Source organism: Rhipicephalus sanguineus, chromosome 2, assembly GCF_013339695.2.
Source record: "Rhipicephalus sanguineus isolate Rsan-2018 chromosome 2, BIME_Rsan_1.4, whole genome shotgun sequence".
NCBI lineage: Eukaryota > Metazoa > Arthropoda > Arachnida > Ixodida > Ixodidae > Rhipicephalus > Rhipicephalus sanguineus.
Window position 1 is genome coordinate 33,630,643 of NC_051177.1, and position 27,974 is coordinate 33,658,616.

General features: G+C 45.0%; 1 protein-coding gene across 1 annotated transcript; it reads left to right on the forward strand.

The window, feature by feature from the left end:
• The first annotated feature begins 575 nt into the window (after positions 1-575).
• Positions 576-27,974, forward strand: LOC119382688 (zinc finger protein 11). The gene is made up of 14 exons (XM_037650494.2): positions 576-642; positions 2,753-2,966; positions 3,129-3,281; positions 5,641-5,893; positions 6,591-6,744; positions 10,993-11,081; positions 13,425-13,631; positions 14,292-14,469; positions 15,257-15,447; positions 16,271-16,504; positions 20,942-21,325; positions 23,951-24,106; positions 25,747-25,960; positions 26,490-27,974. The coding sequence occupies exons 2-14, from the start codon at positions 2,777-2,779 to the stop codon at positions 27,318-27,320; spliced, it is 3,234 nt and encodes a 1,077-aa protein (XP_037506422.1). The 5' UTR covers positions 576-642; positions 2,753-2,776; the 3' UTR covers positions 27,321-27,974.

Below are 27,974 nucleotides of genomic sequence, written 5' to 3' on the forward strand. Positions count from 1 at the left end.
TTTGCAATACCTTTTTTTTATTTTTAGAGTCCAATTTCTGTGGTACATTTTCTACGTACGGACGGATGTTTCGCCTAGGCATGCGCAGTTTCATTGTAAAATCAGGGTTCAGCAGAGCCGCCTCACATTGTGCCGTGGATCAGCTATGCTATGGTAGTTATGTTTTCCAGATTCTGTGCGTGTGTGTGTTTACGGGGACTAGAGGCGCGTTTGTGTTGGGTGTCCAACGTTACTGTAGAGTAGCAGACTAGAGCATACTATCGATACTATCGCTCAGGCCGACCTCTTTGCCTTTCTGTAAATAAACATCTCTCTCTCTGGATTCGTTACTAATCTAGTAACGTTGAAGTCGTCGACATGGTCACTCCGGGTAAATTTGAAATTCCCGCGTTTTCTATGTTTAATAACAAGCACTGTTTTTTGTGTGAATTAGACATTACTTTCTAACACTTCAAGTTAGCTATTAACTAGAAATGAAGGTTAGCGGTTATTGTGCACTTGTTTCACCAAATGCACAGCCGGTTTGGCGCGAAAATGCTTCAGAATCTGGCACCAGTGTGTGCCTTTGTTTTGTTTACTTATTTGCTTTAGTGCGAAGTTTGGAATGGTTGGCGATGCGCTGAATGACACTAGATCTGCGAGGTAATGCTGGACACTTGATTATTTAATGGTTTATTCATAATTTTACCGGCACTGCACTTTGTTAACAGTATTCGAACGTGCCGACGGTCTCGTAGCGAACCCCGTTCCCCGATGGTTTCAAATCTCGGTTGTGACCGTCGTCTGTGTATTTGAGTTCTTTGCGACGTGGTAAAACAATGAGCGTAACAAACATGTCCCTAATTTTAGCACGAATCATATCTTCCGATTTATAAACTACACTTTGCCGTGTTCCATTGCCATGGTAATGGAAGTGTTTGTGTACGGTTTTCAAGTGCGAGATGACGCCGGAAACTTGACTGGCATGTCGAAAATTGACCGACTAGCATGTGTATTGTTGTTGATTCTTACCTCTACCCGTCATTTTTAGAAGCGGCCGGCTTGGGCAGTAGTCTCGTGACTTACAATATGAGCAGCAGTCGTGCTCTCTTGTTTGAAGACAAAAACGATATCGCGTGCCTTTGATGTGCGTGCAAACAGGTTAAGTCTCTTGACGGTGTTACAAAAGTGACTGCATTGCGAGGACACCCAACCACCCTTGTCTGCAATGTTTGCCACTAAAATAATGTCATGTTTGTGTTACAGTGTTTGTGCGACACTGTAGCACAATGGCAGTCAAAAAACATTCCAGCACATTCTTGTAATACATACTACTTTACAGCTCCCTGTTCAGATATTGGTATGCCGAGTGTTGATACTTTGCTGATTTCTTTAAGAAATAGAAAAAGCCATATGTGTATCTCTGGTGGTTGTGGCCACTAGCAATGGGCAAAAGCAGCTGTGAGATTCTTCAGGAGTGGCTATTGAGAGAGCGAAAGAGATATCCCCAACGACTATAAAACAAAGCATACATTATGAAAGGAAGTGGATATTCGCCTGGCATCCGGCTGAATTTCGGGAGCGGAACTTGGCCGGCAGTGTCTCTTCATTGGCCGGCTGTAGTCCCGTGTTGATGCCGGCATCGGCAAACAGCGCTTTGCCCTGGCGCTCCAGTGATTCGGGCACACAACGGATGCTGGCAAAATACCGAGAAGTGTGTAGTGGCTCGTGGGTTACGTGCGCCCCAGTGACACGGGCACACCACGGACGCTGGCAAAACAGTGAGAGCCGATGGGAAAGCATGCTGGGCGTAACTTCAGCAACTGCTGCCGGCACAATATCTGAGAACAGTAAATTGCCAGCATTCTCGCCCGATTGGCTGTAGCGACTGCCGACGCAATATGCTAGGCCGGCCGCGAAATCAAACTGCCGGTCAAACCACAACCGGACAACTGTTGCTGCTACGACGTGCGTTTTCAGACGTGGCGACGGCGTGGGTAAGTCAAACTACCGGCATATATGTTCCCGCACTAAATGTCGGCATTCTTCGCTTAACGGTCGCTCGCGAAATGAAACTCGGCAAATACCCGTGCCGGCAAAGCGCTTTTTGCCACAGGATGCCGGCATTAACCACGTGACTACAGCCGGCTAATGAGGAGACACTGCCGGCGAAGTTCCGCTCCCGAAATTCAGCCGCATGCCGGGCGAATATCCACTCCCATTATGAAATGCTAGGGCTGTCCATAGCAAAACATGCAGAAATTGTGTGAAACATCTTTTCATGATGCCCTTATTGCAGTACTGAAGCACTTCTGAGGCGTCGTGTAGCCTGTGTAGGTCATGGGCTGCAATGGTGCACCGTAGAACCTCATGAGTTGCTAATTTTGGGTTGATGTCAGTAGCATTTGCTAATGCTTTCGTACATGTTTCCACTAGAACTTGTTAACCTAATTTACATCTTTCACTTGAGGAGGATTCCTCCTTGGCCTAGTTGGTATTGCTTACTGTATGAGATTTTGCCACTAGGAAAGACAACACACAATGAAGACCTAAACACGACACCATGGGCGGCATTCGCCATGTTTGCATCTTTCTTGTGTGTGTTGTCTTTCTTAGTGGTGAAATGTACTACAGTTCACATCTTTCATGTGGTGTTTATAGCTCAAACACTTTCAAATATTTGTACAACCTTGTTATCATTGCATTATTAACCTCCAACGTTTCACTGGTTTTTCTCAAACACGACCGTTCTGCTTCATTTTCTTTTTGCTAGTTGCTGCTGACGTTGACACCAGTCATGTCCACACGGGTCTACATCAATGTTGACCTGGACCCTTTCTGCGCGGAGTTGGTGTTCCCTAAAGGTCTCGACGTCGGAGGTTTCGTCTCTCTCATATTTGGCCGCTTCACCCAAGAAGCTCCTCGTGGTCCGCAAGACCACGGAGTTCGTCATATCTCCCTTCAATCTGCCACAAGAGCCAAATTTGGTACGTCCAGTAAATCCTCGCTCCATAGATGTTACACAGTGATGCCATCATGCGGAAAGCGTATACACAAAATAAAAGTAGGAAATCAAGTTGTGCCCACTTCTTTTGCACCATTTGATGCAATAGGAGTAGCAGTGACTGACATTTGTTGTGTCTGTGCAGGAAAAGAATTACCTCTGAAGAAGAAAGTGTTCATCAGTGTGCCCTATGGAGAGCGAAACCCACTGTGCACGCTACGAGATGCTCCACTACCCGATGACCTTGAGGATATCCCAGATGCCTCCGATGAAGAAGCTGTGGATGATGTAATCCTAGGTAATGGAAGCTTGGTACATTGGCTTTGGCTTTCACATGGTGTCATTGTAGAATGTGCGATGGCACAATTGCAAATACAGTAGACTCTCGTTAAACGGATCCTGTAGGGACGAAAAAAATATGTTCCACTTAGCAGGAGTTCCGTTTGATGAGAGATGAACAGGGTTGCAGAATACAAGTACGAGACCAATCTTGTTGGAAGCCCTTGTTCCATTTAAGCAGCAGTTCCATTTAAGAGATTTCTGTTTACTGAGAGTCTACTGTACACACATGAAAATCCCATGCAATTCTTAACTTACATCATTGTTGAAGTGGCTTCAGTGCAATATTCAGCAGAAATTCTGGCCTTATTTTGCCTAATCAATCTTTCTTCCAATAAATAAGCACAGTTTTTTTAGAATACCGTGTCATTCTAAAGTGACTGATTGTTTATAGTGCCTTTTGATGTTATCATGCTTACTAAGCCTACGATGTTGACTCTTGGTGGTTTGTAAACCACACTACCAATGTATTATATCAGAAGTATTGTAGTTATCTTCGATAACCACCACTTTCATCATTTTCTTTTGCTTCTATGAGGGGCTCATTTCGTCGCCGTCACTAGGCTTGCAACGGTTTCTTAACCTCAACCTGATTCCTTTTGGCAATGATGACTCTTTACGGTTGTCATGTGGTAGTGTCTTGTGAACCTGTATACCGGGCGTTCAAAGTTAAGCTTTATGGTTTCGTTAAAATTCAGCACTGGGGATAACGTTAAAACCACACTTTAGCAGATAAGGTATGTATCCAGTAGGACACAAAGTCAGACAGTAATTATAGCTGTCAGCTGCCTAATTAACTATGATTGAATAATTAGCTTTTTAATGAGTGCAGCAAGCAAGCATGTTTGTATTGAAAAGTGGGAGGCCGTCACGTTTCTACATAGTTCCACTTGGAAGAATTCTTCTAGCACGTCTATGCCCCGAGATATCCCGCTGCAAAGTTTAATTGTGGTTTGCACGATTATGCATGCAAGAGGGTGAGGATCGGCGCAATGTTCCTCCTTGATGTGACGATCAGTCATTGCTTGCTATCGCCAGCCAGTAGCAAAAGGGTAACCGTTATCACCTTTGCCTATGCCTTCGACCCTTTTTCAGATTAAACGCCGTACACAACTGCTGGGGTACATTTGGGAGGTGCTTTGCACCGGTGCTCACTGTCTTGCATGCGTAATCATGCAAACCGCAATTAAACTTTGCAGCGGGATATCTCGGGGCACAGACATTCTAGAAGAATTCTTCAAAGTGGAACCGTGTAGAAACGCGACGGTCCCCAACTTTTCAATACAAACATGCCTGCCTGCTGCGCTCATTAAGATGTTAATTATTCAATCTTAATTAATTGAGTGGCTAACAGTGATAATTATTGTCTCACTTTGTGTCCCCCTGGATAAAAAGCTTATCTGCAAAGGTGGTTTTCACGCACCTCCCAGTGCTGAATTTTAAGAAAACAATAAAGGGTTTATTTTGAACACCTTGCCCCGCCACAGTGGTCTAGTGGTTATGGCGCTCGACTGCTGACCCGAAGGTTGTGGGATCGAATCACGGCCGAGGCGGCTGCATTTTCGATGGAGGCGAAAATGTTTGAGGCCTGTGTACTTAGATTTAGGTGCACGTTAAAGAACCCCAGGTGGTCGAAATTTCCGGAGCCCTCCACTACGGCGTCTCTCATAATCATATCTTGGTTTTGGGACGTTAAACCCCAGATATTATTATTATTATATCATTTTGAGCACCCTGTATTTCAGAGCATTGTGCAAAATGCTGAATTGAAGAATGACCATAGAGAGTATCATCCGCCCACAGAAGTTAAAATGTTGTCGAAACTCTAAAACTAATTTGTAGCGTTGCTTGTGGCATTCACACGGCTGTTCTAGCATTTCATTTAAATAATTTGACTGGTATGAATTTCTTTAGCTTCTGTCAAATAATCTGACAGTTAACCCATTGCGGTCCTTCGTCGGCCCTGCACGACAACGCAACACGGCTGCAGCGGTCCGCGGTCGGGCACTGCTTGACAGATTATTTTGTGGTCGATTCACGTGCGCGATTTCTCGCTGTATTATGCACCAACTCTGAAAGAGTAAGTAAGCTTCCTTTACTTTAGCCGTTGCTTTCTTTTGTTTCAGTCCGGAATGGGTGGAAGGTGGGTAAAGGTTTCGGACTTCAAAGGGTTAACGATTTTCTTTCGTTTGCCAGTATTGTCATAGCCTCTGTCCCTGTTGTATTCTTTCAGCATCATTCAGTTTTCTCAACGAAACAAACCTTGCTGCATGAAAGACTTCATCGATGCCTGTGGACAATACTGGATCTAAATGCAGGTTCCAGCAAAGACAACGAGGGCGACAGGCCCCCCTCCAGGTCCGAAGAGGCCTCCCCCACTGTGGTCTCGGGCCTGCTGTGTCCATCCTGCGGGGGTTGGTTTAGCAACACAGAGGTTCTGCAGCTGCACAAGGCCATGAGTCATGCGCGAGTCAACTCCAACAAGCCCGTTAAGACAGTTTACGGTTGCAAGGTCTGCAAGAAGACATACAGCACTAGCTCTGACTGCCTGCTGCATAAGTGGAAACACAAGTGAGCATTGGACTCAGCAGTGTAGTTTGCTCTGTTTCCTTCACACTGGCATCCGCTTGTAAAATGGGCAATCGGCTTGTTAAAACCAATACTACCACATGCATGAATGTGACAACATAAGTGTATAGTGTTGACTTACGCTAATTCAACCCTGACAGAATCGATGAAATTGGTCAAATTATCTGGGAAGTGTAAATAAACAAGAGACATAAAAAAAGATGTTAGAGCACACAACTGAATCTTCAAAAAAAAAAAAGAAATCAAGTAGCAGTACTTGCTCAATTCTAGCATGTCCTGGAATCAAACTTGCACCCTCTATTTATGGCTTCAAAGGAGCAATCTAAAGTGGAAAATGACATTATAATTAGAAAAGGTATAAATGTAATTAGCACCCGATTTTTAACAAGATAGCTGGTAGCTCGCCTCCAATTTTGACAATAATAAAAAGGGAACCAGCAAACTATGTCCACGGAATGGAAGTTTTTTTACACTAATATCCACAGACATGATTCTCGGTCAGTATTTTAACACTATGAACATGTCCTCTGCATAATCAAGCGACTTGATTTGTTTTGGGGTTTCTTCAGATAAGCTGTTCTACTTATCCGAGCTAGTTGGGGTGTGCTTCACTTGTTCTGAGACACTTGTCTGCTTGCTGGCCTCAATTTAAAACTTAGTCACTCTGTATGGAATGCAGGCCGGAGTCTGAATGGCCATTCCAGTGCAAGAACTGCAGTCGCGGCTTCATCCGCCAAGCAGCCTTTGTGCGTCACCAGCAGACCCACAACTTCGAGTGCAAAGAGTGCAACCGTAATTTCATGAACCAAGAAAAGCTGCAAGAACACAGCGTGGTGAGCTTCCCACCATCTCCACGAGAAGCTGTTGTTGTCGGAGCTGCACTGCAGACTTAAAAAATAGTGACACTTGAATAGTAGTTTGTGGAGATAGAATCGAATTTTGAATACTCTGCAAATAAAATCAGACCTTCTTACCATTACTATTGTTATGCGAGGAGAGAGACAGATAAGGGAGGCTATTTACATGATGTATTTACTCAAGGTCTTAGCTGGGCTAGTTGGTTTGCATACATTATGGCAAAACAGCGTGGACAACAGGACAGTGAAAGAATGAACTGAATAAAGTGCTCCAGCACTTTCTCCCATTTGTTATTTGGTGGTCCCATCGCTTGCGCTGTTTCACGATAATTTATTTACAAGAACAATTCAATAAGCAATCAAGATGGAGACTCGAAATTTCACTAAAGCTGGCACAAAAGCACTAAAGCTAGTGTGAAATCAAGCTAAAACACCGAAGTTCATGAAGGTGCCTTACTTTTCCTACTATTATTTTCCCCTGCTGTTGTCATATTCATAATATCACTCTAAAGCTTTCCATTCACCTTTCCATTCCCGCCCTGCTCGCATTCAATGGCCGCATAGAAAATGAGGGGGTGCCGGAAGAAAGGCTGGTTTGACAAAATTCGGGATGTATGCAGACATCCAATATGGCTGATTTGGCACCAATGCTTGTGGTAAAGTGCTCACCTGCAGAAAAACTTTGCCGATCCACCGTTTCTTTGTTGCATCACTTTGTGGTAATAAACAGTGGCGCGCCAACGCTCACTTTAACAGGTATAAAACCAGAATCGTGTACGAAAGCAGAGTGCTACTTAACTGATCATACAGGGATAGAGAGGAGACATTGCAAGGATCACATGAGCTGGTGATCGCACCGGGCCGAGAAAGTGGAATGTGTCAGGCAATCCTATGCTGCTTGAGCAATTTAGTGACAGCAATGCAGAGCGCTCGTGTGTCGTCAAGTTGGGCACTATGTTTGGCAGTGCAGGTGTTGCGCAGGTGCCATTTTGCAGAGGCTGTAGACAATGTGCCGGAGGTTGTTCCTGCACCCCTGCTCGCGGCCATGGGTTTCTGCTGTGCCCCGTTTGGACGGATGATGCATCTAATGTCACCATTAGAGAAGCAATGCGAACAGTGCACTGTTCATGCTTACCAGCTGCACAGTTGCCTCACTCAAGTGCCCACGCCTTTGAAGGCAGATATTGCTTGCATACTGCATTATTTAAAAATCGCGTAATGCAAGCTGAAAGCACAGGGTGTGGTGGCTCTTTCCAAAAAATGCCAAACATGTGGTTTTGCCACTCTTTGCTGCAGTAAATTCTGGCTGTGATCATTATGAGGGAGAAAGAAAATGAAACTTTGATGACCAAATTTAGGGATGCAACTATTTGTGAGTAAATACAGTATTCAGGCTTTGACTGGCCCTACGCAGTACTGGCCTATTTTCCAGCTGCTGTTGAGTTTTCCAAATCATTGATGCTGTTGAGCTGAGCGAATGTTGTTCACAATGGAGTGCTTGGTACTCTTTCGAGACTACTATGAAATCATGTACTGTTAAACCTGGATATAACGAAATTGACAAATTCCCCCCAAATTTGTTACAAGCTGGTTTTTGTTACAGGCAGTTTCAGCATGAAAATTTGGAAAAGATACACACAAAAAATAAACAAAAGGGGGACTGAAGGCATAGCTCACCCAAAACATTTATTTAGTGGCAAAAGAGTGCGTTAATTTGCTCTATTGCTTGTTCATGAGAGATGGCAATTCTGAACGTTCATAGGACATCAATGCAACGTTGCTCCTTCATCGTCTAGCCGTGGCCTCCGAGATTGGCTCCGGTAGTTGCGTTGCCGGCACTAGTCGTGGAGGCCACGGTCTCGCGAACTCACGGCGGGGCGCAGGACAGCAAAGCGCGGGACGAGTCAACCTCTGAAGATCCGTCGTCGTCACTGTGGTTGCGGACAGTTTTCACCAACGCCTAATCTGACATCTCCTCAGTAGTGACAACACAGTTATCCGCATTTAAAAAAAAAATCGCAAAGCGGCATGTCGTCAGGGGTGCTCCATGTGTGTGCAGTGAAAACACGCACTTGCGCATGCTTTTGAAAACAAAGAGGGAACTCCATATGCGGCACAGCCCCACATATGTGACGCAAAGTCGAAGCGGAACGACACGGAGCAAGAATTTTTTTTTAATGGCGTTACCTGGTGTCACGTTACGAAGTGCAGTTCAGAGAGTACTTCAAAAACCGAAGAGTGGCGCTGCCAATGCAAAAGCCTTTTTTTTAAATAATTTTTTTTAAAAGCTGATGTGGTTAGCTTGGTGGCACCTGCGAGCAGCTGGATGAGGTTTGAAGGGAGGAGGGGAAGGGCACACCTGCCCGCTTTGCTCACACCTGCACACACAAACGAGTGCTCGCTCTCGCCTCGCAGTTGCAGGGGCTTGGAGTGTGCGATGCGACGCCACCACTTCGTGCTCCGTCGTTGGTGGGGCAAATGCAAAAGATGCATGCGGCTCCTGCTCATGCCAAACTGACAAAATTCGGGGCAAAATCCCAAGGTTGTCGGCGGCGAAAATTCGTTATATCAAGGGCGTCTCCCATTGCCTCTTCGTTATATAGCGGTCACAAATACATGTTCTTCTATGGAGTAACAGTGGGGAATAGAAAAACTTCGTAATATCAAGGAATGCGTTTTATGGAGGTTCGTTATAGGCAGGTTCAACTGTATTACTGGAAACTCGTGCGGCACTAAAAAAAAAAACGCCAGGCCTGCGCGGAAAGCGCAGCACCGTCACAGCCACAAATCATAATTTTTGTGAAGTTGAGAAGCACCCACCACGACATTACTCGTCATTCTGCAGAGAAGCGAGGTACCAAATGTGCAGTTTCTTGATATGACGGCTGATGACGATGAAGAAATATGACTGAGCCTTTTGTAGTGGGTTGGAAGCTTTAAAGGACCCACTGGTTACGTAATTCGCATTGTGTGACGCCCGGTCGTTATTTCACTCTCCCACCATGCTTTATAACGTACGCTAATGTGAGAAAGAGATAGAGAGAGGGAATTAACTTTATTGAGACCCTGAGGAAATGGATCATGGGAGCCTTATGGGCTTCCTTGGCAACCAATAGAAGTGCATTTGCGAAGAACCCACTACGCTATAAATCATCATAATTTTTGTGAAGTAGGGATCATAATTTTTGTGAAGTAGGGAAGCAGCTATGCAATTTTTCGTCATTCTGTGGAGAACCATGGTACCTGCTAAACACCTGTAAGGCGTTATGTGCATTTTGTTGATGCTGTGGCTGATGACGAAAAATTATGGAAGAACCCTTTGTAATGGGTTGGAAGCATTCAACAAACCACTCGTTGCGCAGTTCGCATTGTGTGACGCCTGGTTACAGAATTCGCATTGTGTGACGCTTGGTTGTTATTTTACTCTTCTACCACGCTACATTACATATGTTAATGTGGTTCCTTCTCGACATGAAGCCTGTATAGGGTCTTTTTGCAAAGCAGTTTCAAGCACCGGCATGGCTCTGAGGTAGAACATTGGGCTTCCATGCAGAGGACCCAGGTTCGAACCTCATTCCATCCTGGAATTTTTTTTTCTTATTTCTTTTTTTTTTCCCCCTTATTTCAAGCGACAGTGGTTACGGACACCGGCGGCGGTGGACAACTACGGCGCCAAAAACGGCCCTTGTTGTGATATAACAGCTTTCGCTGTAAAAGTTGTCGGCACATACAGAGCCCCTGGGTTTTCATACCTATCGTACAACACTGCCTGCATCTCTTTGCTTAATTTAAAATTGGCTCTAAAGTGGTCAGTACTGCATTATGTGCCACTGAGGTTTTTGAAACACGCGGGAACATGAAATGGTGTCGTCAGCTTTTTTCTGCCGCATAAATGCTAATAATAATACTGAAATAGTGCTACACTCAAACCTCATTATAACAAAGTCACATCTGCCACGAAAATAACTTCGTTATATCAGAAAATTCGTCGTAAACATTTCTTTGTAACACTGTATCTATGACAAGACTATTTATTCTTCATTTACTTCGTTATAACCGATTATTCGTTATATCCGTGTTCGTTATATTGAGGTTTGAGTGTATATCTTTAATAGATTGACCAAACATGCTTCTGTTCAATATCTGATGAAAGAGAGCCCTCATAATTTACACAACTTGCATGGGCAGTAACTTCACTAAAAATGTGCGATGATATGCGTGCAGACGCACCAACAAGGACGTGAGACGTTCCTGTGTGTCCACTGCGAGCAGCTCTTCCTAAGCAAGGCTGGCCTGGAACGGCATGTGTTGAGGTAAGTGTATTTCTCTTTTTGTCCTCTTTCTTTTTTTTCACTAGACTGTTGGTACTTGCTGTGTTCTTTTGATTATTGTACACACTAATGATGTGCGTTCTTTGGCTTATGTTTATGTGCACAGGCTATGTATGCTACCACTGCATGCTGCTGAAATGTAATAGGCTGGAAGGCCTAGTCAAGCTCACTAGAGCTTTTTCTTCTGATGCCCTCTGATTGATTTAGTGATTTATTTATTGATTGGTTGATTTACACCAATTAGGTGACCAAGAAGCTGTACAGTCAGTGAAACCAAAGAAAGCTAGTGGGCAGAGTTAGATAAATGAAATACTTGAGTAGTCACGTACAGAATATGTTACTGCAATACTATTTGGTCTGATAACCAAGAGGCTAACATCCAGCACAGTTCAATATCATGTGTTCTTGTCAGATGCAGAGAAAACAAGAATAATACATTGAGACAATGTGTTTAACAGAAGACATTTGAGAATATTTAAAGGTAGCGCAGTCAGTAGAGGACTCTTGTGACATTTTGCTTAGAGTATGTGAGAACAACAGCAAGATCAAGCAAGTAAGGATAAAAAGGTTTTAAAAATACACAAAAGTAAATACCTGGGACCTTTCGTTGCTTCATATGGTAAGCATGTTTGGCACACTTACCTCAAGTGAGTGCTGTTGGTTCTTATTACAGTAAGAACGCCAACGAAGCAAATAATGACATAGTACTGTGGAGCAATTGTAAAGTAAGGTAGTTCCTGCTTGGTCACTTGGTTCAGTCCTTTATGCAGAGTGCAACCTTGTTGAGTTGAGGCAAATGCAGAGAGCAATACAGTAAAAGCTCGTTAATTTGGATTTCTAGGGACCGGAAAAAATGTCCGAATTAACCGAATGTCCGAATTATCGAATGGTCAAAATAAACCCAATAAATGCAAGAGTTTTTTCAACATACCTTTACTTTACAAAGTAATCGTGGATGCATGTCTGTTTTTGAGCAGAAATTCGCGCGGACACAATTTTTCTGAGCCCTTCAATGTGCTCAGCAGCTCGCATGCTGTCTGCAGTGCCAAAACAAAATTCTTCGAGGACGACGAGGGCCTCCGCGGCTTCCTTCGCAGTACGAGGGGGCCTGTGTGGTTCATGGTGTGGCTGCTCCTCTTCAGGCTCTTCGTTCTCGGATTCGTCGCCATGTTCCTTGACAATTAGCTCATCAGTCAGAGAGCAGGCAGTGGCAATGCCATCATCAATGCCGATATAATCGTCGAGTGTCACTGCATCAGGCATAACACTTCCGAAATCCTGCCCGTCATCAGCACCGTCATCAGGCAACACTTCGGCCACTGCGGCATCGCTGGAGTCGGGTACAACAAAGCCACTGTGCCTGGAAAAGTTGGCATTGGCGCGCGCAGGCGTGTTCTGCCACACATACGCATGAATGCTAACTGCGCTCAGGAGACTTACATCGTATTGTTTGCCGACGTCATGGCACAGGAGCAACTTCTTGTCGGGAGAGCCCATTTTTCAGGGCACACAAAATTTGTACTTTGGTGGTGAAGTCCTTGGCCTCGTACTTGGGCCACTTCGCCGGTGTTGCCATCGGCAGAGAGTGCGTTCACACGAGAAGTCAGCACAAAAGCACCAGCAATGATCAAGCTAAAAGGAGCCATACTGAATCGTTCCTTGATAAAACGGCGTTAGCGATGCAGCACACCAACGGGAACAAAGCAACAAAATGGCACCGCCAAACCCATGGTGCGATCTTGTACACATTCCAAATAAACACGGAGGCGTGGCGTTACTTCCAGCCACACGCAAATGGCCCATGTGAACCGCGACAGACGTCACGGCCCTGCATTGACCAATCGCATGCGGTCACATGCGGCTGGATGTAATGCCACGCCTCCGTGCTTACTTTGGAACGCGTACAAGATCGCACCACCACACGCTCACACGCGAAGAAAAGACGTTCAAACAGTCTCAAGTCAAGCCAAGTCTATAATTGATGTCCATGGCGATGCTGTATTTGAGCTTCACTTTGGTTCTGAATTGTTTTTTTCGTTTTCGAGCCTCGCCAGCGGCCCGAAGGTTGCCCAATTATCCAATTTGCAGTCAAATCTGTCCAAAATAACGAGCGCCCGGTCCTATAGAGTGATGCGTATATTTACAGGGACCAGATGACGTGTCCGAATTAACCGATTTTCCTAATTAATGAGAGTCGAATTAACGAGCTTTTACTGTACACTATAGCCCGGCTTGGTGTTTTCTCTTATTTGATTGCTTTGACATTTTTGCAGCATAGGTTAATATTTCATATTAAAATCGGGGAACATTTTCTCCCTCGTACAGGTATCACAAGAACACTTCAGCTGTGTCAACTGGCGAGAGAGTCAACGAAGCTGATGGTGTGGATCCAGAGACAGCTCCGGAGAAAGCTGCCATACTAGACTCTATTCCAGTTGAGCTATCCTGTGACCAGTGCACCTTTGGCTGCTCACAGGCCTCGGAATTGGCGCAGCATGTTGCGTCAAACCACCCAACAGTACCGATATTTAGGTACGTGCAACAATGACAGAAAAAAAAAGATTACTGCTGGTTTCTTTGTTTTTATAGATGGTGTTATTGCTTTAAGGCATTGTCTGCAAACATTGCACTCTCAAAGGCCTTTTCGCAGTGTGTCAATAGTACAATTTGGGATGTGCTCACTGCCGACTAAAGGGTTGCATATTCAAGTCACTTGGTCATTCTGGGGAGACCTTTCAGGGTGGGTGAAGAATACAGAATCGAAGCATCAAAAACGATAAGGAAGCTGCAATGTTCTTTGTTAGTGAAGCTATGCCATAATGTTAAACAAAAATTTTTCTTCATTTTGTCTCAGAATTTTACGAGATGCAGGGATCTGAGAAAAAGAATTTCTTCCAAGAAGCCTCGATTTTCAGATTAGTTACCCGTACTATTTAGTGCATGTGGCCAGCATAATATTGCAATGTTTTACTAGCTGTCGGCTGAAGCTGGGCTGAAGACTGATTTCTCACAAAAGCTGTGTCCCACGAACTTTTGGGAGTGACAGCACGACACAGCCTTAGCCAAATGCAGATTATTCAGCAGTCGCCTTGGCACGAATCGCAGTGGTTCAGTCATTCTCATAAGTTAATGGCGCGGTGTGAAACACTCTCCATTGGAGTAATAAAAATGGCTGTTTTTGTCTTGTTGCAGGTGTAAAAAGTGCGAGCAGCCATTTCTCAAGGAGGCCGAGTGCGAAGAGCACATGCAACTTAAGCATCAGCTGATTCACGTGGAGCCCACTTCGGAAGGCAACTATCTGTGTCAGATCTGTGACCGTCGGTTGAAGACATTCAGCGGCTACTGGGGACATCTCAGAGGCCACACGAAGGCAGGTTTCAGTCACAGCACTACTTGGGTTGGGAGTGGGCTGCACAGGCAGCAAGTCTATAAACCTGGTTCTCTGGCAATCCATACTTAAGAGTTTTGTTACACTAATTTTTATAAGCAGTCTAGCTGAGGAAACGCTTACAAATTTTTTATCAGTTCTAATGCACCCCTGAATCTGTTACACACTCCCGGTCTGTATAACAAGAAAGAAGATAGCTTGCTCTGATTCTCTCAATTGGAAACCGATTAGGTAGATCTGCAGAGATTACTTTCAAAGAATTTAAAATTGGTTGCACTTTGTTTGTGCTTGCGTATTGGCTATGCATGGTAATAAGAAAGACTAACATTTCCTGACAGCATAGTTGGTGCCGGGATGTATGGTTTTTGAACTTAAGCACTGAATTGCCACAGAACGCCACAGAATTTGTTTCACATAATGCTTTGTGCACAATGGCTAGGTATTTTTGGTTTTGAAGGATGAATCCGGTTTTGGTTATTTCCATTGGCACGACTATTTCGCTTGGTTAAAACGAGGCTTTAGGACGTGGACATGTATTGTAATTTGACGTGGAACTTGTCTTACTTCATTATAAATGTATATCATATTTTGTTATAGAATGAGGATTGACCCATCATGTTATGCTTTTCTGTGACTGAGCTAATAGCTGTTGGTCAGCGGCGAGTTTTATTCCTTTGTGCTATTTATGTCTTTTGTTACTTTAGCTGACAATTATGACGGCTTCGTATGACCTCGTGGGGTGCACTTAATCGATCCTCCCCTTCTCCAGGCCAAGCCATTTTTGTGCGATCAGTGCGGTCACCGTTACACCAGCAGGGGCAGTTTGACCAAGCATAAGCGCACCCACGACTTCGCCAATGCCACCAAGTGTCCGCACTGCTCGAAGGAATTTGCCACCCTCGACTACATGCGCAATCATGAGCGACTGGTTCACACCCGCAACTTCAAGTTTTCCTGCCGGTAAGGTGTTGCGCATGCAACTTCTAGCAAACAGTCAGCACTAGATGCACAGTTGAAATTCATAGCTGGAACACCGTGATTTTATAGACTTAGGAAAAGAAGAGACTTTCCTACCTCTGTGTAAAGTCATGCTGTTCCAGCCATGGACCTATGCCAACTCTCCCGTATTATTTTTTGTCCTTCTGCCTTTACTTTGCATTATTTATTAAAGTCAGTGCTAAACTAAATTAAGCCGGATAAGCAGATCACCTTCCAGGGCAGATCACATTCTTTACACAAGACAGACCAGTCTTAACGACCAGAAGTGGGAAAAGATCCAAAAATCAAAGATGAGTGGAAAAGTCTGGCTTCATATGGATTTGTTGTTCTGGGTGCCTTACTTTGTCCCCATTTTCAAAATCGCAACCTTACCATTGCCATCGTACGGGTGTCATGGGCTCCACGAATGAACGTGAAGGTCGTATAAACGAAGCGTCCTCTGACAAAGGAGAATGCAAATTCTGTGTTGCAGTCAAATCACTCAAAGCTTGTCACATCAGCTAACTGTTGCCCAGAAAAAGCTCTAGGAGGCCTATCTTGAAGTTCTCTTATTTAATTTCTCGCCTCTCATTTATTTTATAGTCAGGCTTGCCACATGGCAATCCAATGTTGGAAGGCAGAAAGATTGAAAAATGAAATGCTATTCAAGCATGTCTTTACATAATCTAACCTCTGAAGTTCAGTTCTGTATTGCGCACTATGACACGTTATATCCAGTTCTTTTAACGGCACGCATGTCTTCAGCATACCCTGATGTCATATTCGCTACTTTTCTTTTTCGCAGACTGTGCGGCCACAAGTTCCCGAACGAGCGCAAGCAGCAGACTCACATGGCCGTGGTGCATGAGCAGGAGCTGACGCGCGAGGAGCTAAACGCCATGACGCGTGTGCGGCACATGCGCTGCCCCGACTGTTCTTTTGCCACCTACAGTTCCCTGCAGTTCCGCCAGCACCGGGCAACCCACACGGGCCGCTACCCCTTCTCGTGCACGCTGTGTGACCGGGCTTTCACTTTCCGGTGAGAAGTGGCATTACGTTTAATACTGCATGACATTTATTTATTTATTTAGAAATAGCCCCGCCACGGTGGTCTAGTGGTAATGACACTCGACTGCTGACCAGAAGGTCGCGGGATCATTTTTGATGGAGGCAAAAATGTTTGAGGCCCGTGTACTTAGATTTAGGTGCACTTTAAAGAACCCCAGGTGGTCGAAATTTCTGGAGCCCTCCACTACAGCGTCTCTCATAATCATATCGTGGTTTTGGGACATTAAACCCCAGATATTACTATTATTATTATCATTATTTAGAAATACAGCAGAACCTCGGTAATATGATGACGGCTCATGCGAATTTTGGGGTGATATGAATTTTTCTGTAGTCTCAGCCAAGGCCCACTAGCCTGCAGTGTAATGGAGTACGGTTTTTGTGAACTGTTTTCCACCCCGCGACGTTTGATACGGATGTACGCTACTGCGCACATTCGAACAGGTGCTGCCCGTGCTGCTGAGGAAGACGCTGCAATCACGTGCGGGAGCCCAAGCGCGGGCATTCACCCCGCGCTGCCATTTTGTCAGTCGGCCATCGGCGGCTCGTGGTATCCTCCGAGATTGTGCAAGCGAATCTTGGAGGCCCTAATGCGCCTTCGCGTGCCTTCTTGTTTAGATTACAGTTGGCGTCGGCGGTTTTTTTTAGATGCGAAGCAGCTCTTTGACTCATGTGTGTAACGCCGTACGTTACGTGCGTCCGTACGAATGCACCGCAACGCGTTCCCCTCGCCGTAGGTGTTGGAGTGTTGCCAAGTAGGTCACGCCACAGCTCGGCGTTGATGTCACGCTCCCCTCGCACGCTTCCCTCGCAGGTGCGCGCTGACATCACTCTCTCCCTCACCCGCAGCATGCTCGCCGCAGCGCCCTCAGCTGCCGGCTGCTCCGCCCGTTTGCAACACCTCTGAACGTGTCACTTCTCTCTCGCTTCACCCTCTCCACCGCCCGCAACGCTCGTCCACACGTCGAGTGGAAACAGCTCACGCCCGGGACGTCGAAAGGGACGTCGTCCTAGCCGAGATCGACGTGCTGTGTCTCGTGGAAATGTGGAACGCCGCCGCCCCGAATATCGAAGGTTTCGACGCCGTAACGCACGCCACCTCCGAACGTTCGGTGGCGGGAGGAGTCGCCGTTTACGTTCGGAGCCGGCGTGCGCTATGCGCGTCTAACGTCGACCTGGAAGAACGATCGGAAACATCTCGACGCTTCTGCTCCGAGTGCGTTGGCGTGCGCGTCAGCGACGTCGCGATCATCGCGCTTTACCCTTGCTCCAAACCTGTTGCAGGAACAGGTTCGGCACTGCCTGGAGGAGACGCTGTCTGATTGCGGCGAGGCGTGTCCACGCACGCCTCTTATAGTCGCAGGAGACTTCAACGTTGACGTCAGCGGAGGAGGAGGAGGATGGCTCATCAAATACATGCGTGACGTGCACTCGCTGAAGTGCGTGTCGGCGGCGGAACGAAAACTACCCACCACAATAAGGAGTACTTGCATCGATCTGGTCTTTGCCAACTTCGACGTCGCGTGTCTGCAGGAACCTCTCAGCGTGCACTTCGCCGATCACAAGGCCGTGGTAGTCAAGGTGAAAAGCGCACCTGCTCCGGTCCAGCGCCCGTGTCTCGACTCTGAAGAAACAACGACTAAGAAGTCTTGCCAAACGCTTTAATGAAACTTACACGAAACCCAACCCGCCTCCCGTGTCTTTGCGTTTCAAACAAACGTTTACTCGAATAAACGCTACACCGAGTTTTGCTTCAAACCGTTCTTCCAGCACCCGCGTCGACACCCGTTTCAACTGAGTCAACACCGTGCGCACCGCTGCTGCTTCGCATCCCATCAGGTTTCCCTTCTGGGAGATGGTCCAAGTTCTTTTTTCCATCCCCGACACGTCGGCACTTGCTGCTGTGCTCGAGGCAGCAATATGTACGGTGTTTACACATGCCTGCCACATCGATGCAAGCCATCTCCTTGCAATCGGACATGCTATGAAATTTGGACGAGGACTGAAAGGGAAGCGGACGGTCTTGGTGAAGGAGCTAGGCCCCGCAACGTCAAAATGCACGATTGTTGGGGACACGCACACCTGCCAACTCTCCGATTTGGATGGGAGAGACTCGAATTTTGAGCAAACCTTCCAAAAAGCATCCCCTGCACCAGCGTGATAAAAAAATAACAACAAAGAACAGCAGTTCTAAAATTTTCTGGCCTTCCTCCATTGTGTACAAAGCGCTCCTTAGATCACTTTCGACACAGTACTCTGATGTCGTGCGGAAAAGCATACTAAGACTAGGAAGGGGCTACCAGCTGTCACGAGTCGTAAAGCATCTGGTTTCACGCACACGCCATATGGTATTTACGGCTATGAGTATGATCACTGACGTCTAGAAACTTTACTAGCAATCATTCCGAGCTGTTCATTATGTTCCTGCAGCACTGAAAAACAAACAAATGAAAATGCACACCAGCTTTCTTTTGCCACATACTAATTTTCCATGTTTTCTGGTGATATGAATTTCAGATGATAAGAATAATTTTTGTCACCCCGTGAGACTCGTATCACCGAGGTTTTACTGGACTGTCAACCCTTGCCTGGGGGTCATTACAAGGAGGTACAACACTTTACATAAACTAGGTAGGTACACTATTACATAGCTTACACACACTATTACATAGCTTACACCAGCAACTTGGATACACACTAATATAAATACATAAAAGCTATGTGACAACCAAATGAGATACATTTGAACTTCTATAACAATGAATAAAGTCCGGATTAATGATTACAGTAAATCACATCAATGTGCATCAAGTAAGCAAATAAATTTACTACCATTATTTGTATTTACTACATCACTCGGCATCTCATTCCATGCCTCGATTATATCAGGCAAAAAAGAATACCATTACGTTTTTGTTCGAGCAAAGTAAGACTGCAGCACTTGTCTATGGTTTCCTCTCTCACTTCGTCTCCTGGGTAGCCATAAGTAGTCATTACTGTTAAATTTAAAATCACCTTCCATTAATTGAAAAACGATTTACTTTTAAGCAAAATACTTTTAAGTCTGCATTTCTGTAGCATCTCCAAATAACATAATTGTAACATTGCTGTAACTGAGTCATCCTTTTTATACTTGGAACACATAAAGTGAGCCACAAGAAACAACATCCATTCAGAAGCTGTTAAGTTTTGAGTGGGAGCCAAACTAAACTTGAGTAGTGCAGTAAGAAATGTTGAATGGGTGATCATTTTCAGTTCAGGTGCTGGAATAGAGGAAGGTAAGGGTACTTGAATTGCCAACAACAAATTGGAAGATGTACTCGTTGGTAGTATGGCATGGGCTTTGAAAAATGTCAAGGTTTGGGCTTGTTACAGCACCTTTAGGGCTCAATTTAATGGTGCAACTTAAAGCTGTGAGTGCATCTGATCTATAGCTTTGTGAAAAGTTGTTCTGTTCACTGCTAAATACTGTAGGCCTCTGGTCAAGGCAGAAGGGCAGAAATGCTGAATGCACGTTGGCTTGACATCGCAGATCAAGCCCTGTCAATCGGGAGTACAGACTCTCAGATGACAGCTTCAGCAAAAAATGCTATCTTAGCCATTGAAAAACTGTTCAATTCATTACTAGGCCTGTTTAGTTGATTGGTTTACCTTTTTATAAAATTATTAATGCTGATCACAAGTACACTGGGCTACAGTGTTCTGACTAAAGCAGCATCACCAGCAAGTTTCTCAGGAGAAAAGCAGTCTAGGAGCCAATTCTACAATATCGCACTTCAAGCCAACTCTACAATAGAATACCCTCGTGCTGCTATACTTATTGTATATTGTTATTTGAATGTGTGTTGTGCTCAGTGTCTGTGATGATTTGAGACTGAATTCAACTTATCTCTGGTAGAGGCCTTCCTGACCTAGGCTCTAACTGGATGTGTAGACCAGAAGTGAAAGTCAATAGTGAACTGAAAACTGGAAGTGTGTACCTGGAACAAAAAATGAGTGTGGGCTAGTTGCATCCCTGGGATAGTGCATCTTAAGGTCACATGACACACTGCTCGTGGCATAACTCAAGCTAGGTATGACCTAAAGATCGCGTGACTCAAGTCAAAGTGACTTCAAGGAAGGAGAGGGATGTCAGACATAAATGCAGCATTGACATCGTTTAATATCAATGCAATTATTGAGTTGTCCCTTCTTTCCTTAAACTTGTGCGAAAATTGGCAGTTTTGATTTTTTCAGCTTGCATACGCGAATGCACTTAGTTAATTGAACAAGGTCTTCCCGTCGGTCGAGCTTAAACCTTCAGCCCCTGATGCCCAACCCTTGTCCTAATCCTTGCAGGAAGTGGCAAGATGAAACGAAATGACTTGTGTGCTATCTTCCTGCTGATGTTCAAAGCTTGCTTGTGCAGGTTCCAGCTGACATTGCACATGCGGCGCCAGCACCGACCAGGCGGCCCGCTGATGTGCCCGCACTGCCCTCGACATTTCATCGCCGAGGACTCCCACCGTGCGCACGTGGCCTTGCACGGCGCCCCCCACGCCAAAGGGCTCGAGTGCACTCAATGCAAGAGGCTCTACGAAACTCCGCGACTGTTGGAGAAGCACCAGGCCTCCGTTCACAGCTCACAGGCGACACGTTTCACTTGCAAGGTGTGCAACAAGCGGTTCCGCACGTCCAGTGGCATCGTAGCTCACCGTAGGGTGGCCCACCTTGATTCACACGGAGGTACAAACGAAAAGACGCCGGCAAAGCAGGCTTCGTCCAACAAAAACTGGGCTCACAGGCCTGGCAGGTGAGTGGAAATGCATGTGTCTCTTGGGCAGGAATGTGAGCCCTGGCTGCATTGATTTTTCTGGGAAGGGGTAGGCAGCAGTGGAGAAAGTTAGACAGGTTGGACTGTTGCAGCATTAAAGGGGTCCTGCAACACTTTTTGAGCATGGTCAGAAAACGCTGCCGATCTGTAGTCGAGGCTCCCAAGAATACACGAGCCCAACATTATAGCACAGCGTGCAGCCTGAAATGTATAATTAATTCTGAAAGTCAGCTTGAAATATTTCCCTCTTCTCTCTACAAATGATGCCATATACCCAAATGACTGCGCCATATACCCACTCCATGGCCGTTGGCTGATTTGAGTATCGTGAGCTTCGTGACCGCCGCGGGATGCCTCCACGTGCCCGTGCGCGCACTCGCGATCACAGTGAAAGTAAGCCGTGCATTTGAAAAAAAGAAAGTGCCCAAGGTCATGGTGCACTGACGAAGGGACGCATCTTCTTGCCTCCTTGTCATCCCCCTCCCTGTGTAGCTTTCAACACGCTCACCGGTACGAAAGGAGAGAAAGCGCTTGAAGTGTGCGACAAATCCCTGTAATTCCGCTCGTACTTGACGGATTCTGAAATGTTTTGCGGCATGTGATTCATGAGGCGTCATGCGCTCATAGTGAGACTGTTCCATTATAACTCAGAAAAATGTAGCAGGGCCCCTTTAAAGAAAAGTGTAAATTAGACAGGAGCAAGGAAGGAGACTTCAAATATACAGCAGACTCTCAGTAAATGGAAATCTCTTGAATGGAATTGCTGCTTAAATGTAACAACTGCCTGTAATATGATTGACTTCGTACTTGAATCCCGCAACCCTGTTCATTTCTCAGTAAACAAAACTCCTATTAAATGGATCATATTTTCCTGGTCCCTTCAGTTTCCATTTAACGAGGGTCTGCTGTAGTGCCTTTTCCCCTTTGTGCTGCGTTCAGGGTGGTTTTATTTTCTTTTGGAGGTTATTCATGGCAAGTCTTGTTATGCCTGCATCTCCTCTGACCAAATATTGTTTGTCAAGTAGTGGGTTACATCTCAAAAACTTATTTTTAAAGCTGCTAGAAGCAGCCAGAAAATAGCAAATTCTCATGGCACTAAATTTTGTAAAGCTCATAGAATCTACATGAATTTCTATAAATTGGGCTTTTGAGGTTCAACTTCTAGAAACGATAGCAAGCTGCTGGAAAAAGCTAGAGAGGCACAGAACAAGTTGGAAACTTCTTGATGTAGCAGAGCGTGACACTGGGGCAGCTATGTTCTGCATTTCTCTTGAAGGAATCATGGCTTTAGTAATGTGAATAACAATAAACCTGTCTTTTTTAGTTGTTTCCTGGTTAAAATTAACTACGCATGTGCGAATAGTAAATTTTAGGTTCAAAGCGAATAGGGATTTGATCGAATAATTTCGAATCGAATTCAAATAGTATATATCACATATTATAAAAAAAAAAGCATATTTGTCATGACCCAACTAATGTGCACAATATTTTTTTAAATTGAAACAAGGCATGTGCAAACGTCATTCTCTTTTGTTCAGAGGGAAGTGGAAGCAACTTTGAATAGCAGCAGGATTTGACTTTCAGTAGAATGCAAGTGATAACATGTAAAATATGTTACGTTTTAAAATTTACAATACCTAAAGCATATAAGTCGGTATAACGAGGTTTTAAACTTTAAAAATGATGAATCGATGTGAGGGTAATTATTCATTTAACCTTGAAGTCGGGCTTCACGGCAGTGCTGGTTTCCTCTGGATATGTGTATTCACGGCATAGCATCCCTCCACTGCAGTGAAACCACCTTTACAGGAGGTTACATGCGGTTTATATATGTCTATTCGTTCATTTTGAATACTTCGAAACTTAGAATAACTTAAATTCGTTTCGAAGTGAATTTGAATATTGTAATATTCGTTCCAATAACAGGCCTAAAATTAACCCACCGTATCCCACTGTGTTTTGCTTCCTAATCATATCCTCCTTGTTTTGACAAGTTAAACCCCAGAACTTAATGTACTTTCTTTTCACTTGCTTCTCAATCTTATTCTTGTATCAAGGCCCAGCAGAGTGTAATAGCAATTTTGGAATCTTGAATCAAGGTTGTTTATGGGGTACAGGAGAAATGAATTGTATAGACGTACACATGTTTATTGTAATGTGACACAAATTAATTGGCTACACAATAGTGGTGGCAAAATTCTGCGACATTGTGGTTGACTATCACTATTCTTTGTTTGTGTGACAGCTATTAGTATGTTACTATCTTCAAAAATGAATATATATAGCATGCCAAGGCATCTCCCCAATTACTATGTTGCTGCTAACATGTTTGCATCAGTAGATAAGTAGAATGTAGTCTGTCACTTTGACAAATGCACACTTTGTTGAAGCATGATGCCACATTTTGTCACTATCGTTACTGCTCCTCACGTTTACACCTCTCGGTATTGCAATGTATGTCTGTGCTAACAGGAATCAGCAGCATTGAAGGTAAAAAATAAAACTGTGTAGCAGTTATACTTGCATGCACACTCACACACATTGCACTTTTGCCTGCAAATAGAAAAGTAATAAATCAAAACGCCATGTTTCTGTGCTATGCAGGAAGTATGGCTGTTCACGGTGGAAGTACAGCTGTGAACCTTGCGGCCGCTTCTTCAAGTTTGACGGCAGTCTACGTGCACACCGGGTCTTCTTTCACGGCATTGAAGGCAAAACTACCGAGGAGAAGCTCTGTCCCGAGTGTGGGAAAGCCTTCCAGTGAGTTTTGCTACTGTTTGCATCGGCAGTTGCTGCATGAACACTTATTCTGTACCGCTATGCACAGGCAGAGAACTGCTGATTGAGGCTTGTGAATGCTAACTTGAATAACGAATCAAATACAGTAGAACCCCGCTGATACGTTTTTGAAGGGACCGTAGGAAATAAACGTAACAGACGGGAAACGTAAGAGACGAAAAACAGGAAAAACGGCAAAATATTTAGTGGTACAGAATTTTATTTCAATTCTTACGAGCAGCACGAAAATTGGCGCGCTCAGCCGCGATCTAGTCGATGGAGAGAAACGCGGAGCTTAGGACGGCCTCATCCACAGAAATGTAATCAACGTATGTGATTTTTTTAACACCAACAGCTGTAGGCATGAAAGAACTAAGCACACGCAATCACGACCGGCGCGGCGAGTCCGACCGCGAACCGCACGCACGACCATGCGAGCTCCAACCAGCTTGAACTCCTCCCGTTCTCCGACAAATAACGATGATGATGAGTCTACGCCAACGATGGCAGAAGTGAATGCCAATCTCGAAGGCCTTGCTTTCGCAAGCAATTACATCATACACGCCATGTTTGTGCAATACAAATCTCAAAGGCTATGCTTTTGTCAGTAGTAAATGCCAATCTCGAAGGCCTTGCTTTCGCGAGCAGTTACGTCATAGACGCCATCTTTTGCAGTAGGAATCTCGAAGGCCATGCTTTTGTTTGCATCAATTCAACGATTTTGTTGCTTGCGCCTCTCATGCGGCTAATATTACGGTCAAACCAGGCCAAGCTGCGTGAAAATGCACCATGGCCGCTCTGTTCGGTAGTAACTCGGTTGGCTCCGAGCGCACTTCACGACGTATCATACGGGAACGGTCCAACAGTTACGATGTAACAGCAGGGTTCCCAATACATTGTATCCTATGGGAGCTATGCCGGGACCGGCGGAAAACGACGTAACAGCCGGGAAAACGCAGCAGTGAGGAACGTAACAGCGGGGTTCAACTGTACTAGTGTCAAGTTCAGTTCACTCTTTGAATAGTATAGCTGCCACAGCCGAAACCAGAGATATTGCGTTGTTTGCTATATTGAACAGTTGTAACATCTCCTTGGAAATCCTATGCGAAAGCATAGCTCTGTACAGTGCATCTTAAAATCCCCTTTGCTTCCACATTCAGTGTGTCAGGTGCTGCACAGCACCCCTGCAATTGTGCTTCTAACTCACTTCCGAACACCAGCATCATCAGAAACACTCAAGCCGATGAAACATCACTGTTTTGGCTTCTATCAAACAGGGTATTGTATTTGAGCATTGAAGGACATAAAGTAAAATTGCGCTAGGTATGTGTCTGAGTATATGGGTCGATGAAGCAGGGATTGCCTTCATGATCCTCCAGTGCAATAGAGCTGTGTAATGCACTGAAGAACACTGATAAAAGAGAGAACTGGCTTCTACAATAACTATTTGCACACTTCTGGTGACATAGTGCTCTGCACGTCTCAGAAAGTGATAATGTAGTTGTTTTATGTGCACTTTCTTGGCTTCCATTATTTCAGCGTTTGTTTAAGCAGTTGTTTACAGTATTGGTTGAACATGGCCATGGTTCACAAGCCCTTTTGTGACTGCATTGTTTATGCAGGACTGAACTGAGTCTGGCGATGCACTTGCGCACACACACCCAGGAAGTCAACTTCAAATGCAGTGTCTGCAGCAAGATCTATCGCAGTCGCTGCAGCCTCAAGAAGCACATAGCCACGGCACACCGCTCAAGTCTACGTGTATTTTGTGCTGTCTGCAACCGGGGTTTCCTCAGCCATGCCTCCATGCTGCTGCATGTTAAGTTTGCACACAAGGTTGGTTTGTGTTTCCTTAAAGACTTGAAGTCCAGTCCTGTCAGAACGAAATTAATGGTGCTCTTAAAGAATTTATTGTGAAATCTTGAAGATGTTGAAATCACAAAAACCATGAAATTGTGCTTTAGGAGCACTAAGTGACGGGTTTCGATATTACAGCTTTTTATGTCTATGCCAAGAATTGAAGCAATTAGTTTCAGAAACATGCAATTGCAGCAACGAAGCTGAAGCAGCTGAAGATTATGTGGCTTCAGGGCAAAAATAGAAAATATTAATGTTACTTTTCGTTAAGATCCTGTTGTTTTCTTCTCTCTCCCCCACACACACAACACTGTGTGGCCACATCTAGCAAAAGTGGCAAGTGGTAGTGGGATCAGGCTGGTGACAATGCACAAAAAGAACAGATCAGAAAAATATTGTTACAAAAACCTTTACCCAGGCTTGTTTTATTTTCGAATTCACGTATGACTAATCATTTATGTCATTTTTGTTCATAATAAGGGAATTTTTTTTTTTTTGTCATTTCAAGGATGGTGCCAAAGCTGGAGCGACAGCTGAAGTTATTGCAGACCGTTTGGAGCCCTCCACAGATGCTGCCACATCAGTGACAATGACAGATGTTGAAGCTGAAGCAGCCTCCGATTCAGCTATGTTTTCCGTTTCGAATGTGCCACCTATGTCCACTATGCCTTCTGTCCAGGTTGTGGTGCCCACGTCTACTGTGTCTTCAGTTCCACACATGGGAGCTGCACTCACTGTGTCTTCAGTTCCACACGTGGCTACCGCCCCCACTGTTTCTTCGATTCCGGGAATTGCAGCCATGTCCGCGTTGTCACGGGTTCCGAATGAGGCCTCTGTATCCACTATGTCTTTGGTTCCAGGAATTGCTGCTGTGACCACTGTGTCACTTGTTCCAAGTGTGGCCTCTGTGTCTACTGTGTCTTCTGCTGCATGTGTGGCTCCTGTACTCACCGTGCCTCCCGTTCCAGAGATAGTTTCCTATACAGTGACAGCCTCCGATAACACTGCGGCTTCAGATCAGGACATGGAAGCAGCCACGGACTCAGTTGCTTTACCATCGCCGTCCATGACAAGCGATGGCATGGTGGAATTGGAGCCAGTGCAGGAGATCACCGAGCTTACCCGTATGGAGCCCGGAAGTCACGAGCACGCAGCAGTGGAGCACTTGTTTGCCAGCATTCAGCATCCCACGGCCTCCTTGCCCGTGGTAGCTGATGGACCACCGTTGACTGTTGTTGGCTCAGCGCAGCACATGTTGCACATGCTCTCTGTGTCCCAAGTCGAGGAGGTGGTCAGCGAGGTCTGTCTGCCTCAGAACAGTTGTCCAAATGTGTGGTAGTCTAGCCTATAATTGTTTTCACGGAGGTAGGCGATGTGATTGCTAGCTCTCTGAATGGTCGAAGACACGTGTTGGCCATGTAACTTCGCCGAGAAAACCTGCAGGGTGTGCCTTGGGAAATATGAGGACGTGTTACAGGGCACGCTTGCTGGGCCATCGCTTTTCTTTTTTCATGTAATTTTTGTTAACGTGCCATTGAAAGTTACGATTGCGTTTAGTGCTCGGGACGTTTCCTAACCACCTGTAAAGTACAGTTAATCTTTAGTAGATCGTTCTAAAGCAGGAAGACAATATGTTACGTGCCGATTAAGTTGTTAAATATTTCCCTGTCAAAGAACTAATGCGATTGCCTCCTGAAGGTCTTGTTTCAAGTTGTGTGGGACAGAATTTTTTTTACCTTTTGCTGGGCATTGATTTGAGCATTTCGAACTTGATGAGGGTTTGCACTCCAACTCCATGCAAAGCAAACAAGTCACATAGAAACGCTATATATTATCAATCACTTTAAATGTTGCAGTTACCACGTAGTATTAACCTTTACTTTGTACTGTACTGAATGCAGGACTTTTGCAAATTTAGCGAAAGTGCTTGAAATTTTGTGTTGACTTTCATTCCTACGCTCATTGTGATACTGAAATAAATGATGCACCTATG